This window comes from Argiope bruennichi, chromosome 6 (assembly GCF_947563725.1).
Source record: "Argiope bruennichi chromosome 6, qqArgBrue1.1, whole genome shotgun sequence".
NCBI lineage: Eukaryota > Metazoa > Arthropoda > Arachnida > Araneae > Araneidae > Argiope > Argiope bruennichi.
In genome coordinates, this window is record NC_079156.1 from 49,652,055 (window position 1) to 49,670,349 (window position 18,295).

At 28.3% G+C, this 18,295-nt stretch overlaps 2 protein-coding genes across 2 annotated transcripts in view; one reads left to right on the top strand and one right to left on the bottom strand.

Moving 5' to 3' along the window:
- LOC129972314 (guanine nucleotide-binding protein G(o) subunit alpha-like) overlaps positions 1 to 15,122 on the bottom strand; it is a 147,467-nt gene extending 132,345 nt beyond the window's left edge. Inside the window, exon 1 of the mRNA XM_056086406.1 lies at positions 14,527 to 15,122. The gene's annotated coding sequence lies outside the window, so the exon portion shown is untranslated. The remainder of the gene's footprint in view (positions 1 to 14,526) is intronic.
- Positions 11,720 to 17,458, top strand: LOC129972315 (MAGE-like protein 2). Its single transcript, XM_056086407.1, has 3 exons — positions 11,720 to 11,830; positions 15,786 to 16,344; positions 17,041 to 17,458. The coding sequence occupies exons 1-3, from the start codon at positions 11,821 to 11,823 to the stop codon at positions 17,102 to 17,104; spliced, it is 633 nt and encodes a 210-aa protein (XP_055942382.1). The 5' UTR covers positions 11,720 to 11,820; the 3' UTR covers positions 17,105 to 17,458.
- Positions 17,459 to 18,295: the final 837 nt, after the last annotated feature.

Sequence of the window (18,295 nt, forward strand, 5' to 3'; positions counted from 1 at the left end):
GCTTTTATTTGATGGGAAATATTCTAAAACATAATGTTGTAAAACCTATGGTTTGAGTTTGTACGTAATATATATTTCATAAAATTATCTCTTGATTTTATACGATTGCGATAATGTATGATTAACTTGGACAAATGCACATAAAAATTTATACATTCAATTTACAATCTGATCCGATCAAACTCATGTTTAAAAACCACATAATTTTTTTTTTTTTAAATTTCTAGCATTTTCGAATCGTTGACAATTTCGAGTACGATACTTTAGCTGGCACATCCTTTCCAATTTGATTCCAATGAATTCTTCATGACGTCACAGTGTGCCTTGGTGAATTGGAACCCAAGACACTGCAATGAATCCATGACAAAGTTTTTAGTTATATAAAATCTGCTTAATCTTCAAGATATTTCTAAAAATCAGCCAGCAAACTTGAAAGAATATGGAGAAGAAAATCATTTAAGAAACAGAACCTTAAATTGGGAATGCAAAAGGATAGTATTACAGGGGACTCTTTTGTGAACTAATTATAACTTTGTTTACATATGAGTCTCTGGCGATCATTAGGCTGAAAGAAACGGAATGAAATTTTGGATGTAAGTACTTATGTCATTCAAAAATTTAGTCGCACTCCTTCATAGCATTTTTTTGAAAGGCTATTTTGATGAAACTTTGTGGCACCACTTCAGATATCTACTATATCGTGTGGTATAGTAATTTTAGTTTCTCTGTTAATTCTGCATACAAATTTTACTTATCTAGCTCTTCACGATTTATGGTTTTCGCTATCACATATATAATAATAACTAGGCAGACAAATCTCCTCTGGGTGGATACAAATGTAAAATTTGATAAAAATCTAAAAATTTGGAATAAAGACTGTATACCAAATTTCATCCACCTATCTCAAAATTTTTTTTACTTATTAGATTCATAAACACCCAGAGCATCCCAGAGAGGATTCGGGGGAGGGGGGATTGAAATGTGGATATTCGACAAACTCTGAGTTTCGAATTTTTTGACGATTACATTGCTTTCTTTTTTTAATTTTCGTCTATGAGAAAGTAAAAATGATTTTGTTTCTATATGCTTGATTTAAAATTTGCCTCATTATTTTATAAGTAAGATTTTGAATACTCTACCCTAGAGATTAGAGGATTTTATGAATACCCTTTAAAATAAACTGCTGCTGTACCACTTCTGAATGGCAGACAAAATATTAGAATAAAGCAATAAATCAGCCATTTTCAAATTTTGGCAAACTATTTTAATCACAATATTTATGTCTTCATAATAATTGCCATCAGCAAATAAAAATCGACTGAAATAACCATATAGTTATTAATTTATTCAAAATAGCTCTGTGAGCTCTTTTTACTTTGTTTCCTAATAATGATCCTTTCCTTTTAGTTATTTAGAAATAGTTTGTCCTCATGTATAAGAAAGAATTAGAAAATCCTACCCGGTTGAGAAATGCATTGTTGAATTGTTTGTAAATAATGAAGGTGACATTGAATACAGAAGATCGTGATTTGGTGGTTAAAAAATAGTTTCCCCTATTGCAACAGTACCGAATTTCTACATTGAGACATTACATTCTTTTATTTTTACATTGAAGACAAACTCAATTTTCTCCATTTTTGTCGCACGATCCGGAATACTACCTAGTTTAAGTCGAGTTTGGTTAAATTAGTTTATTGTTCTTCTGAAACTACACGAAAATGTCTCCAAATAAATCCTAAGCCCTAATGGGCTTTTATCTTTTGATAAATGCTAACATATTTTAACCAAGAAACTTCTGTCTTGATAAATAATAATAGCTGATCCATGAAGTGTGTCAAATTCCAAATTCATGAAAAGTATGAAACTATGTTGTAAAAATTTGAATCCTCTAAAGATAATTTGGTATACCTAACTTGTTTACTAGAAGCAAAATAAGTTCGGTAATTCAATTTATCCTTTCGGAACTCACTTTTTCTCCACCAGGGAGGGTTCTAATTTAGCTTCCTAGCTAAAACTTCCAGTAGTTTGTTCCTGCTTCCCTAGTGGATATAGTAATATTGTGGGGTTGAGTTAACTCACTCTGATGATGGAACATCCTTCTATTGAATGGGTTGTATCATATATAATAATGTTCAATAGAGCACAATCTTAGTTACCCACCTCCAAGCGGTCGAAACGATGGTCATTCAACTACCAAGTATGCTTCAAAAAAGGTAAGGAAAAGGGGATCCTTTATAATTAAACTTTTGTTATAACAAATGTACTTTATGCTGCATTAGTATTCAATAAACTTTCCTGTTGATATTCATGTCACGTTAGCAGTTATCATCATAAAAATTTTAATATCTCGAAAGCCAAAAATAAATAATGTCACTCTCAGGAAATACAACACATCGCCAATGAAAGCAAACATATAAACAGTCTGAAAAAATCATTAGATAAATTATAAACACATTTAACAAAATAATAATATTTGGAAATTAAGAAATTTTGAGTTCAAAAATTTCGACAACTCACTGCACATCGGTAAACTTAATCAAAAGTTGCCGGCAAAGTTTGAGCAACATAAGGGTAGTCACAAGTAATTTATCTCGATCTGACTTGAGTGAACTGAATAATCTTAATTGTGGAGGCATTAGGAGAGTGATATCGTAATAGATCCCTGATCACAATCCAAACCTCAAGTCAATGAGACGGCACGAAGTCGACTCAAATTGTTCTGTTGTCGAAGTGGAAGGGACTCGACACCACACTAATCCTTCACCCACTTGTGACATATTGCCAAATAGGAAAACTAGGCAGCTCCCTAAAGCCATTGAAGGGAGGGTTGCTGTAGGCAGACAAATTAAAAAGATATTATACATTAATTTAGGATATTAGTTACCAAATAAATAAATTCATGAAAAGATACAATGAGTTAGAAAGTATTAGAATAAGATTAACGTTTAAAAAATATAATTAGTCAAATTTCTGAATGCTTCATTATTTTTATTTTATAAGCACCGAACGTCAATTTTGTTGCTATTTTATGCAGTCATTTTTGTTACTATTTTACACTGTCACCGAGTTTTGTTACTATTTTATGAGACCTGCTTAAATAATATTGTGTACAAGCGTGAGTGCTGCTCAATCATCAGTTATAATAAATAAATAAAATTATGCCTTTTTAAAATCACTAAAATAAAAAAAATGACCAAAAATAAATCATTAATATGTTTATTAAGCTAAAAATGCGTTGAAATGTGGAACTAAACATCAATTTATGACAAAATAGACAATGCGCACTACTTAGGGGTGAAAAATGATTGAATCCGGCACTTCTCACTTATTCGGCAATTTTCCACACCTCTTTCTGAAATCCCTCCCCCTTTACTCGGCGATATTCAATATAAAAATACAAAGAAAAAAATATCAGACCTTTCTATCATTTTTTTTTCCATTTCGATAAACAAAGTGCAATTATTGTCCTCGGATAAGCTCGTACTAGTGGACTTCGGATTTTGTATAAATGTATAGATTTACCTAAGATGACAAGAAATCTTTTTATGAATAATGATTGCCTCAAAACCCTAAAAGCTATTGAATGAAATTTAGCTTAATACCAACATTGTCTGTGAGTATCAAATTTTAATCCAAATTCGTCGACGAACTGGCAGTTTGATAACAATTTTTTTTTATTTGAATGGATGTGCAAGTCTCACACAGCACAATTCCCCCCCCCCCTAAAAACAAACAAACAAAAGTCAAATCGATGAATTTTAATAAATAATATTTAGGAACCAAAATTATTGACCTGCGTCAAATTTTAAATCACATTTATCGAAGAATAGTTGTTTGCCTAATGGCGAGTTCGTTTGTATGAAAAAAAAAAAATCACTCAAAAATGTAAAGAACTTGGTTGATCAGATTTGCAGATATTTATGGAATTTTTGCCTTGTGACCCTCCCAAAAAAATTTAAAAAAAAGAGTCAATCACTGTTAATGACTATCAAAATAGACAAGAAAAATTACACAAATAAAGCACCAGATTTAACTTTCTAATTCATGCACACATCAAACTTATAAAAGTGTTGATATATTTTTACTTTCTCGTACACATGGTATAGGGAAATCATAGTAATCGTCAAAAAATTCGGACTCGAGATTTTGACGAATCTTCAAGTTTTAGAATTTCCTAAGTTTGACAAACACATTTTTGGAAAATATCCATCTGTCTGTGACAAGCATGACGAATTTGAGCTAGAAGGATAAAATTTGGTATATGGTCTTGTAGATTTCTATCAAAATTTGTAGATTATACAGAATTTGTAGATTTCTATGAAATTTTGAGCAAATCCGCTCAGAGGAAGTCTGTCTATCAGGCTGTTTGAGCATAACTACAAATTGGAGAGACCTACATAGATAAAATACGGTACTCAGAATTAACGTCTATAGTTTAGACACTTACCGAATTCTAAGCCAAATCCAACGAGGGGTTGATTGTCTGCCGGTCTATATTTTTAGAAACATATAAAGGCGATAACTCAAAAGGGATAATCTAAATCCATCAAATTTGGCAAGGTATTTTGTGACTACAAGTACACTTTTGGGTCAGAAGTTTAGTATTGGGTGACTACAAATATAGTATTTTGTTTCAATCGGGAGGAAAAAATGCTTCCAAAGCAAAATTCGATTTCGGATACAATTAACTAAATGCCAGGAATTAATCTCCAAGAATGCTGGGACATCTTCAGTAAAAATGCTAAATTCATGCCAAAGGTTAATATGTTGTAGCTATTGCACGCCAATGCCATGCAAGGCTTTCTCAGGGGTAACACCTTTATTGCGAGAAAGTTTTGGGAAGATCACTTTCGCGGTTTTCTTTATGAATGATTCTTTTTTTTTTAATATCCCTTTAACTTCAGATAATTTGAATTTTTTTTCTATCATATTCAACAAAACAAAGCTGAATATTTAAGGAGCTTCCCCAAAATTCATTATATTAGTCTATTAACTTCCTATGAATCTTGCATACAAATAACTTTTAATGCTTCCTTCGGTACTAAGACAGGGTGACAAAACCCATTTCAACACACGACGACAATGGAGTAAAAATACTCTATTAATGAACTCGACGCTTGCATCTGAGAACTGCTAATAAAATTCTGCCTGCTTTAAATATCAGAGATAGTTATCATTGTTCATTTTAGTCACGTAGTGATGGTCTGTTGGAGGAAAGAAAGATATTTTCTTTCGCTAAGGATTATTAATCAGAATGAACTTCATATATATAGCTGCGATCTAACACGATACAATTTGCAAAACACGCGACCAACAAAAATCGCAGTCCTTTGAACCAAACCTCTTTGTGTGGCTCTGACAATCTACTTATGGTAATCTATTTACTCTTTGTTCTTTTAAGTACTCTCCTGATTTTTGTTTCGTTTTCCAACAGGGGGTTGTTGAAAATTTGAAAAAAAGAAATAATAATAAAATGAAATAGATACTGAATGAATTTATGCTTCTCATATGTTATTTATAGGTGACCGACTAATCTATTGGCGTTGCTAAGGTTTTATTCTATTTATTGCTATTAAAATGAACAGTTTTTTCCATGGAAATAATTGGAGTTTTGTTTAGTTACTGTTTATACTTACTGCTACTTTGATAGGTAAAAGATGCTTATTATAATTTAAGATTTTAGATTCTATTGAAATATATAGATTGTTACTAAACGTAAATGCTCCAAATATTTTGATGGCTGAATATTTATTAGAAAGTGGTCATATTTATTTTATTAAAGGAATGCTTTATGAATATTAATTAATAAAAGCAGACACTGATTTCATATTCCAGTTGTTTATGTTATCAAATAAAATTAATTCGTATTTATATCTTTTAAAGTATTGAGTAATTTTGCTATGTTTTTATTAACATCAGGATATTAAAATCAATTTGATCAAAAATTATAAAATATATTGATTAAGACAGTCCAAATATCATCTGGAATGAACCAAAACATACTGCGCAAGTTATTGAAAATAAAGTTTACTACCTAAAATAAAATTTTCAATTGAATTCAGCATAGAAAATTCAAAAACTATGGATCGAAAAAAAATTACAAACTCAAAATAAGAAATAAATCAGCAACTTGAAAAAAAATCTTTATAATACGATCTTGATAATGATTTTGTATGTTTAATTTACTGGGCATAATTTATTAAACACAAAAAATATTATCTACTATAAAAATGTGCTTTTAAATCTGTAACTACTTAGAAATGAAACCATTTCTATTGAATGAATGAAATCATTTCCATTTCTATTAGCCTTATGATTCTCAGTAACTTTAACTTCATCATAAAATGGTGATGTAGTCGCTTGTAGCTTTCTCGTACCATTATCTAGGATTGTCACGGGAACATAATTTTTTCATGGATGTAGCGCGTGGAACTAATTTAATTTCTTCTTAAAAATAAAAGAAAAAGAAATCTATCTAAGATCAGAAAAGATTTCATGAATACATTACTCAAAAGTGGAGCGATTCAATTTCAATAAAAGATCCACCTAATGGTAATAGATTTGTGGTGTTTTTATATAAGAGTATTTGAGTCAAGGGAATCCCAATATTCTATTTCAAATTTATAGATTACACACAACGGAAATTTATTCAAATAACAGATTTAAAAAAATGCATGTCGTTTATTTATAAAATAATTTGTTAAGATGAAACTTTTTGTAGAGTTAAGTAAATCAATTTTGATTACAGTTTTTTTTAATAACAATTAGTGTTTTTTGTTAAATCTTGGATTTTTTCACTCTAGAAACTTATAAATACATCAAAATTTACATTATTTGTAATCTCATATTTTATTGATAAATATCGTTTATATACCTTTATATCGCATTGATAACAGGTTATACTTTTGTCAAATTTGTTGGTTAACGTCTCCATGTAAAGCAATGCTAGGAACGGACGGAGTATTTATCTGCAAATGTAATATGATGAAGAGGACATATGAGTTGGCATCCTCTGACCAAAATTACACAGTACATAAAAATGCGTCTTTTCATATGATTATTAAATATGTTGAAGATTTTTCAAAATTTGTGTTCATATTTCAATTGAAAATTTTTTTGAATTTTTGAATTGTATATTTTATAATGCAGAATATGAAGAAAGTTGTTTAAGATAATGCAACATATAAAGATTTAAAAAAATGGATAGGCAATTTTTAATATTTCCTTGGTTGTTTCCATAAGACAATGCTTCCCAATGTCTTATAGAAAATTTGCTCTATAAATTTTATAATTTTAAAAAGAACCATAATATTGACATTACAAATTTTGCATCAGATTTGACTTTAATAATTTATCATTTTCAACCTTTTATTTTGTTAAAGTTTTATTAAATGAAAGAATTTAATTTTAATGAAAATTAAATTAATTATTAAAGCATACTAAAAATCTCTTTAATGTTTGAGTATAGCATTAAAAAAATCTAAAAATATATAATAGAAATAGTCAATAGTAAAATACATTTTCAGGGTTTCTTCTTATTTTTCATTGGAATTTAATGAAAAACAAATAGCCATGAACTTTCTATACATATTGCTATTATCACCAATAAACAATAAATATCATCAATAGGTAACTTTTACAAAAACAACTCAAATAAACAATCATAAAAATATGAAACGAAAAGAATAAAATTCCAATCAAATTATCGTTTTTATTCATCAATTCGTGTAACTGTCTTTTCTATAATTCACAATAAATACTAATAAATAATTAAAAACAGAATTATATTTAAGAAAATTTTAATCTTCTCATCAGTTTCTTGATTATAAGTTCTTAAATTAAAATTAACAAGAAAAATTAGTGTCATAAAGCACATTAAAAGCATAAAAATAATTTTTTTTATTAGATATCGCAACGCAATTTTTATGAGAGATTGAAACAATTTGTAACAACAAATAAAGACAGATGTAATTTATATTTTGCTTAACTTTAAAGCAATAATATTTGTACTGCACGGAAAAATTGAAAACATATACTTGAATAAGAAATAAAATGATGCAATTAATCGTTACATATAAATTTGAAATCTTATGAAGAAACAGTCTTTTTATACTATAATTATAAACCAAAGACATATATTTAATTAATATATCAAAACGTTTTGGTAGATGTAGATTAAATTTCAAAAATTTATTAAAAAGCAAGATAAATATTTCTACTAAAAATAAAAGAGAATGTGAGCATATTGGTTCTCTGCAATATAGATAATTAGATCTAGAGTTACTAAATTTGACAGAGATGCATTTTGGAAGGTGAAAATATTTACTTAGAAGCGACTTTTTAATAATTTTAATTAAAGTTTTCATTAAGTAAAACTTAAATAAAATCTTTTACAATTTTCTCTCATAATGCCTGACATATTATATCATAAAAATTAGATTTTCGTTATCATATAACTAAAACTTAAAAGATCTTTTCAATGTTAATCAATTTTAATGCTGTACAGTTATTTTTTTCTTATCTAGTTTTAATTCACTTTCAGCATATTTCGACTTTATCTTACAGTATAGTTCACTATTGTAAATAAATTCACATCATTTTCATTGTTGCTTCAAATATTTCATCTTGAATTTTTCTTCTTTTGTTGACGATGTAGATACGAAGACAGCGCTTATTTTTCCACGATTAGTTTGCTTCTGCTTCAAGTAGGTTTTTATTAAACCTTTTGAAATTTTGTTATACTTAAAGTTTAACTTCGCAAGTAAATAAAAACTAAAAAAAAAAAAAAAAAAATTGAAAACACGTTAAATTTTAAATACCCCTATGCCAGTTGAAAAATAATAACTTCTTATTTAAATTAAAGCTTAAATATCAGGAGAGATGATAGAAAAATGGAGGAGAATGAACATAGTGATGTAATATATGACGCATGTCTACCAAAATTTGAAGTTTGAAAGTACTTTGATGAGAAATCTATCAAAAGCAATCTACATGATGATGATGATGTCGTGTCCGCGTTAACACGGAAAAGGGGTGCAGTAGCTTCTGAGTGTAAAGACCCCTGAGCACCCGAGAGCAGAAGTCTGACTTCTAGCTCATATGACGATGACACTCACACATTCGCTTGCACAACCCCTTTCTACAGGGTGGCACATTCACACACCTCACCGATAGAACATAGATGAAGAACAACCATGCCCGAACCGGGATTCGAACCCGAGACGCCCAGATCACGGGGAAGATGCGCTACCTCTATGCCAGGACGCCGGCAGCAATCTACATAAAATATTTAAATAAAAATTTTAAAAACACTAAATCCAGCAAATCAGCTGGTCGCCAATGCCGGCTAATAGTTAAATAATAAAGCATTTAAAACAATTCAGCTACTTTAAACCTCATTCCTGTAAACCAATTATTTATTAGTGGTGAAATGTTTCTGTTTTACCTACTTCCTCAAATGAACGAGAGGTGCAAATTACTTATTAAAATTATTTTTAAACTACAACTAAACCACAAATTCAATTTATCAAATCGTTTGTTAAATATAGATCAAGAGAAATCTGAAATGATGGTATTTTTGTTTCTAAGTAATACAATACTTTTTGCGTTACGTTTATTTCTGGATTGCAAAGAAAATGCAACTTACATCATTATAACTTTATCAATCCATTTAATAACGAATGAAATACAGTTATGAGCTTGTTATGATATTTATTAAAAAAAAGATATTCTTTGCAGAAATCATTTTTTTTATTGTAAATCTTACTATATTGAAATAAGTATTCTTGTTTGGAACGAAAATTTTAAATTAAATATAATGACAATATTTAACACTTCAATTTTTAATGCCTTTTTAGTACAATACCAATTGCATACTGAACAAAATATTATTGGTATTATTACATATTATTGGCATTAATTATTTAGCATTTTAATTCAATTAAAAGATGATAACTACAACTAATTGGGAAAATTAATCTCGACTTTTTAAAATAGGATTATTAAGCAATTGATATGGAATAATATTTGAAAAGAAAGTAAGCAATCAATTTATAGTATTTTGATTTTAATTAAAATTTTTAATTAGAGAAATTGATTCAACTTTGAACCCTAATTTTACAAAAAATATCTTAATCTTTATTCTTTTATAAATATAAAAATTTAATCAAAACATTTTGAAAATTAATCTGACTTTCTTTTTAATACACAATATCAATTTTAATTCAGTACAAAAATGAAACAGAAATCAAACAGATTGGAAAAAAATATTTTAAATTACAAAATCCCATTTTTTTTTAATTTAAAAGAAGAAGAAAAATCGATATAACTTGTTATATAGCAAAGGTAAAATAATAGTAATAAATAAATAAGCACAATATTAAAGACTAAAAACGTAAGCATCAGTGTAGAAAAAGAAAGTAAAAGCATCACTTTTCTACTGTTCCTTAAAAATTAATACAACTGTCTAGATACTAAGAAGATAATCTCCCTCTAACTCTGATAGTGAAACTTCGAATGTCATTTGACGAAGCATAGGATTGGCATTAAATATGAAATGAAAATAATGCCAGTTTTTTACAATCATTAGCTTATTTTTTCCTGTGAAAGTATTACTTAAAATAAAATTTTCATTCTACAAATCATTTGATCTTAATTTAGTAAGAAAACGATAAGATAAAATTCAAAAGATTTTAAACTCTATTTTATAGACAATAGTTCAACATAAAATGATACAAATGATAATTTTAAACGTTAGCTATTCTAAATGAACATTAGTCAAAATGTTAAATTAAAACAGATAATAGTATTTCAATTTTTTTTAAGAAACAATATTGGTATTATATAATTGTTAAGATAGGAATACTATCAGGGAAAATATTAACCATACACATATAATAAACAAAAACGAAGAGAAAAAGTGAACATTTAATAAGTTTCAACTAGCAATCTTATTTTACAAAATACTTTACTTATACTGAACAACAAAGCAAGAATCAAAATAAAATCCCAGAGAATTTGTAGCGATGTGAAACAGGCAACGGCTGAACACAAACTGTTGCAAACGATAATTTCAAGAAACAGAATCGAAAGTAATCATTAATTAAACTGTTGCACACGGTTTGAAAATGACATGCAAAATGTTGCAAAAAGAAAAAAAATCAATATTGTTACTATATCGTCTTCAGTATAGAAATAGGGCCCATGATAAGAAAGGAAATATATTAATCAAGCACGGAATCTGAACACAAAAAAAAAGATGAGAAAAAATGGACAGACGAATAGGTAATACGGCTCCATGAAATCAAAACAAGTAATTAACAAACGTTATCACTGAAAATCTACAAGTTAATCGCCCGTTAGGGCGATCCACTATCGAATTTAAGAGAACAAACCATCGAACGAGACGCCTAAAAATAAACTCTCCGAACAAAACAGAAAGTTTCCCCTCTTTTCTCAAAGGTGTATCAAAACGTGTCGAACGAAAGCGAAATGATCCAGCGGAAAAAGTGAAAAAAAGCAAAACAACAATAAACAAACACTTGCTCCGATTTCTATTCGTTTTTTATTCTTTCGTTTCAACTTTATGTGAGAGTATCCCGCCAGAGGCGCTCCATGCCTTCAAGGTTCAGTGTCCTATATTTTGGAAAATGGCGATTCACTTTTTCTTGTCCCAAATAGGTCGCCTATGTCTTATTGGTCCAGGCGAAGTATAAAAGTTTTGGGCAGTCGTTTGCTAAACCATTCAGTCGCTTTTTCCTCTAAGTCATTTTCTCCCAATAATTCGAAGAGAAAGTTTTTCCCATCTGAGGAGAGAGAGTGATGATCTCAGGTAGGTCGAATAATATCGTCTGCTGTTAGCTCTTTTTTTCAGACAGAATGCCATCGGATTAAATAATATCGGATATCGTCGGCAAGGAAGCGTTTATCGTTTGCGCTCTTGGATTACCGCATCAATGGAAAAGTTTTAGCGCAAAAGAGAAAGTTGTTTCTCTTCAAATAATAATGGTTTTTTTTTTTTCAATTTAGAAAATTTTTGTAATTAATTAAATTAAATCCGAACTTTTGCCATTTGATGTACCAAGTTATAAAATTTCATCAATTGTTGTATGGTCTCTTACGAATGATTAAATGGAAAAAGGACTTTATAATTTGAATTATTTGTAATATCTGGTTGACATTACTATAGTTTTGAGTTTAAAATTTATAATCTTTTTCAAATAATGCATTAAATTTCGAAACATAGAAACGATTTTTAAAAGCTATTTTTAAGCAAGTCTAAACCAGCAATTAGAAGTAAAAAAAATGTTCAAGATTTGAAGGTTTTTAAATGATTAGGGGCCTCTTTTTCCATTCAAACTTCAATCATAGCTTTATTTTTTAAATATGCAGAATTAAACTCTATAACTAAAGTCTTTTTATATTCTGGATGATCTTATGATTATAATTCTAATCCAATTAACAAGCATTGTAATTATTTCCTTTTTTTTTTTTTTAGACTTACAAATAATTCTAAGAATTTCTATAAAACAAAGAATGAGAATTTTAGAAAATTAAATTACAATTCAATTCATTGTACAAATGGCACCAATTTTTCAGCTTCTTTATTCATATTTAAAAAAGATTTCCAAACAAAATTCTTAGTTGTATGTTATTTTCTCCTTCTAATAGCATGTAAAAGGAAAAACAAACTTTACAGTGTGAAAATCTGGAAAGGAAATGAAATGCCGGAAATGAAAAATTTTCATAGCGCTGCCGATTAGTTTTTCACAAAAAATTAATAAAAAGTAAAATTTGAAAAATCTTAAAAATTGTTCTAATTGAAATTCAAAACTTCCATTAAGTATTTATAACTTTATTTGCAAAAGAGTTTATATTTATTTGTTTAAAATTTATAAATTTAAAATTTGTTTTATATATATATATATTAAAACTTTATATTTTCAGCTTATGAGAAATTTCTGTTTATTATATGAATACTGTTTACTTAAAACAATAGATGGATTTTTATTTTTTAACTGCAGCAGTTCAAGTAACGTTTTATTCACAAATGTTTATTCCATTACATTGTTACATAAAATATACTTTTATTTTCGTATCCCAACACAAAAATGAAGAAAAAAATTAAATAAGTCATAAAAATATATAATAATAATAATAAGGGAATAAAAGAATGTAACTTTATCTACAAGTCAAAATTATGAAATAAAAGAATTAAAACCATAATTACACTTTTTATTTAATTTAGAAATAATAAAAAAAACCCAATTGCATTAAAAGACTAGCATTTTTTATTGCCTTATTTCAAAGTAATTGAATATTTTATGAATTTTTTCATGTTCTTTATCTAATATTTCATAAGTTCTCAAACTGCGAGCCGAAATTTTGAAAGCTATATTTAAAAGTCGAAAAATATTTTATTTTTAATAAAGGAACATGGAAAGATCAGAAGGAAGAGAACAAAAATCTATAAATATTTTATAAGCATTTCCGGGTTTCAGACGTTAGGATTTCCAAAAATGGAAATAATTCTGCTCACAACCGCACGCACGTACGGCTGATGATTTTAAATGACTAATAAAAATGAGGATAAAGTATCCAGATCAAAATATCTTGGAGGCATTTAGAAGCAAAGGAAGTTTCTAAAACATACAATCAAAAAATAGAATGCTTTAATAATTATAATGTATGCAAAATAAAAGAAGCAACCGTTTATTTATTATTTATCCTTTAGACTGAAATTCTAATTCCATAAAAAAAATTGCAGAATTAAATATCCATACTTATGCAATTTTATATTTTAATTATAAGATATAAATAATTATATATTAAATGGCCACTGTATAATTAATTAACGTAGTAAGGTTTTAAGATCTGTTGATCGTCAAGATTTTTTAAAAATTTATGGAATTCACCAGCACTTCGTCGCTGGTTAAAAGATTTATATAATTCTTTACATGACGAATTCAGTGAGTTTTAAAACTTTAAAATTCTTTTTTTATTTCTTAATTTTAACTTTTTAATATTTTAAATTTTTTACCAAACATTAAGAGAATACTTATTTTACATATAAAAAATAGCTATACTTATACAAAATAAAATTTATTCTAAAGCAAACGATTTTTATTTATTATTTTGAAATAAATTGTCTAAATAACGCAAAAATAAAAATTAAAAACTGGTTAACTGTAACCGAAAGAATTTTCCCCTGGGAAGGAGTGCAAAAAATTTCATATGTTATTCTAATTATTCACTTTTTTAAAGAAAAACTGTATAGGATAGTTCTTACTTTTGGAATAAAAATAATAGAAATTTCAGTAGATAAGTATTATAAAGACCTTTGTAAGACAATTATGCGAATTAATTGAAACTTAAAAATATCATTAAAAGAATTATAATACCGAGAAAATAAAATAAAATTTAAAAAATATACATATTCAAAAATAGAGCAGCCTTTTTAAATAAAAACTCTACGCTGTTTCCTAAATAGAATAACGGCATTTTCAGAAATGATTTACTTTCACTTACTTTACTAGAACAAACCGAATAAAGCTTTAAAACTTTTGATGCGGAAGAAATTCTCACCATCGTTGCATTACATCATCAAACTTCAGGAAAAACACTGCCTTTGTTCAGTTCTGTCAGAAAAATGAATTATATCGCTTCACTTTCACTCCTTAGCAGTTATTCGGGTCATTTTATCCGAGATTTCATATTTGGAGTGGAGAGTCTTTTTCACCACTTATAAAAAAAAGAAGTGACCCACGTTATTCCACGAGTTTGCTTACTTTGCAGTTAAGACTCAGTTCCATATCTTATATCTGCTGTGGAAGACAGAAGACTCACGATGGCCGCATAAAATATCCGCAGTATGCAATACTAGACTGAAGCAATCTTCCATTGTAAAGTTGGTCATGAAATTATAATAACTTGCGAAATAAGACCGTTGCCAGAATATGTCACTCGCTCGTTTGAAACAAATATCGTTTGCTCGTTCGGCTGCAGTTCGCTTTATCTTCATAAACAGAGAAAAATAATGCCAAAATGTTTGATTAAAAGGTATTAATTTATTTAAATTTGAAATAAAATTTTTCGCTTATAAGTTATAAAAATTACAAAGTATAATATTTTACAGAATTGAACGGAAAAACACATGCAAAATGTAGATAATGGAAAATTCATTGTAACAGCAAAATAAAAATAAACCAACCCAATTCATGCTTTATCATCTATTGTGGTTACAAAGTGAACTAAATGACTCAATTTCAATAAAATGAATATTCTTAAAAGATAATTAAAAATGTTATTTGCTGAGTTTCTTTAAAAAAAGGAATTACTTAAAATTTTTATTTTAAAAAATGCCATCACCAAAGTTAGCTATGTTTATTTAAATATATCAACCAAATTTCAAATTTCCTTTCAAAATAAAATTGTGCATAGTTTAAAATTAAAAATATTTGAAAAAATTAATTTTTAGAAGAAGTCTTGTAACCTGGAATATCTCATTTCTGCATCTAATTCTCATTAAAGATTACAAATAACAATTTAAGCTAAGAATCCTGTATTAAGCGTGGCATAATAATTATTTCCCATGCTTTGATTCTTTGAGGTTATTAAAGAGGAAATTTTCTTACTAAATTATTCTCGATTTAAAGTAAGTAATAGAATGTATTTAACCATTTTCGTCTAATTTCGATATTAATTTTATTCATCCATAGTGACATTCTCAATCGAAAGATACACATATTAAACAAACAACTTTTAAGTCCAAAATTGTATCTTTTCAGCTGTCAGCATGATCAAACTAGTTCTAGCTGCGCTGCTCCTGTCTACTGCCCAAGCCAGTGGAGACTGGGACCACCATGACCACCACGATGAATGGAAGGCTCAACCCATAAAATACATCATCAAAGAGAATCCCAAGCTTATTACCATCCCCCACCATGTACCAGTACCTAAGCCTGTCCACATCCCCAAACCAGTTCCAGTCATCAAACACATCCCAGTCCCTAAGCCATACCCTGTACCCCACATCGTAACTGTCACCAAGCACATCCACAAGGAGGTCCCAGTTCCCAAGATCATCAACATCCACAAGGAAGTTCCAGTGCCCAAGCCCTACCCCATCCCCAAGGTCATCCGAGTTCCCAAACCCTACGTCGTCCCAGTCCACAAAGAAATCCCAGTGCCCAAGCCCTACCCAGTCCATGTTCCAGTCCACATCCCTAAACCATACATTGTACCCATCCACAAACACGTTCCCATCCCAGTGCCCAAGCCAGTGCATGTTCCCATTGAAGTCATCAAGGAGAAGTCTGTTGTGATCAAGAAGCCAGTGCCTGTCTAGTAAGTAGTGTTTATTCCTCACTTCTGCAACAAATTTAAATATGCAAGAAATACATTAAAATATGAAATTTTACTTTTCCAGGAAATAAAATTAAAGCTGGTACGATAAACGTAACCTATTTTAAAGAATTATCGAATGAGTACTTCCTAAATATTGAAAAGTATACTTTTTCTGATACTTTTTCTTAGTTAGAAATAATTTATATTTACATATTTAACTTATTAAATACAAATTTAATTAAAAGTAGGTAGTGAATTATCTATCTTCAAAAAGTTTTATTTATCTTTAAAACAATATAATGACATTTAATGAAAGTAACTGCCTTTTATCTATCATACAACAACTTTTATTTTTATTTATTAGATAATTTTAGAGGTATATAAACTTTTTTTAATATAAAAAAGAAACAATTTAATGTTAAACACTGTTAATGAATCATTTCATTAATGTAAAATAAATTACCGAAAAATAATAACGAAGGAAATTTATTTTACATATATTAGCAAATTAGTAAAAACATTCTGGAAAACTAATTTTGAAATATAATCTAGAATAAACTTACTTTCTTTGTAAATTCTTAATAAAAATTGCTGGACAAATTTATTTGGAATTTTAACCAAGTCTTTTCAATGTGTTCTGGAAAATTTCGCATTACCACTTTGGCAACACATTTAAAATCTTTCGATTATTTACAGCTTGGAAGAGAAACATCATGATGGAGGCTGGGAAGAAAAAGGACACGGATGGGACAAGAAATAGACGAATTAATCCCGCATCATAACGAGCCTTGAAACAAACACCCGAGAAGAAATAACAATATCAAATCGATGCACTCCAGCGGACAATAGGGTTCACGGGTATCATTCGACATCTGACGGTTACGGTTCTTTTTTCTCGGGACATTCCAACAATCGACGAAAACAAATCGGCTACGATTTACGGACTCTGTTGTGTTGCAATTGTAAAAAAAATATGCATGATACTTGATTGTTAGAATGTGACATAAGTCCACAGAATCTCTTGCCAAGTTGTTCGGGATCTGTGGACTATGTTTTTGTACAATAACTGTACAGTTTTCTCTTTGTTTTTATTAAAGTCATTTGCTTATTTATACATTAAAAATGTGTTTTTATTTGTTCTGATTCATAAAATAACAGAAACAAAACAAAACAATACAATACGAAAAGTTTTGTTTATCTTTTTAAGGACTGGATCAAAATTGAAGAGTAATACTTTTTTCTCTTTTGTCTATTTGCATCAATAGAAATGAAATATTAAAAATAATAAGATAAGATCAAATATAAAATTATAATAAGAAGAATAGATTATAAAATAAATAATAATATTATAGAATATCAAAATCTTTTTCAAACAAGCAAAAGATTGCAAAAATCTCTCTTTTCGTACTATTATCTAAGCTACATTTTGCAGCTGAATCCGTGCCTTAATACTTAAATAAGTATTGCAATCAAATTAATTCGGTGCTGTTATGCAATCGCATAACGAAATATTTACAGAACAATAAATTTGAATCAAGATTTTTCCAAACTAAGTTATTACACTCAAATTAATCCATTTTACAATGTGTTAAAATTAACTCAATGTTGCATAGTAAATTCTTACGCATTTAGTGGGTGTTTGTAATAATAAATCTGAAATCCATTAAATGATAGTTAGTTCTCAATCGCAAAGCTGTATTTTATTCAAAATAATCATGAAACTAATAGAAATGTCCTTTAACATTTATATGGATGATGTTTAAAAAGGGAAATAAATTAATGCTCTTAAGAATTATTTAAAGTATATATTATTTTTATTTTTGATGAAAATAAAAATAATATATATTATTAGTAATTAAAGTATATATTATTAGTAAATGAAAATAAATAATTTAAATTTAACAAAAATAATCTGTTTATCATTTAATTTTTAAATCGAAATTTTTTATGA

Excerpts from the sequence above, each read along its gene's own strand:
- LOC129972315 (XM_056086407.1), top strand. Across the intron at positions 16,345-17,040 it reads AAGAAGCCAGTGCCTGTCTA|CTTGGAAGAGAAACATCATG; the intron begins GTAAGTAGTGTT and ends GATTATTTACAG.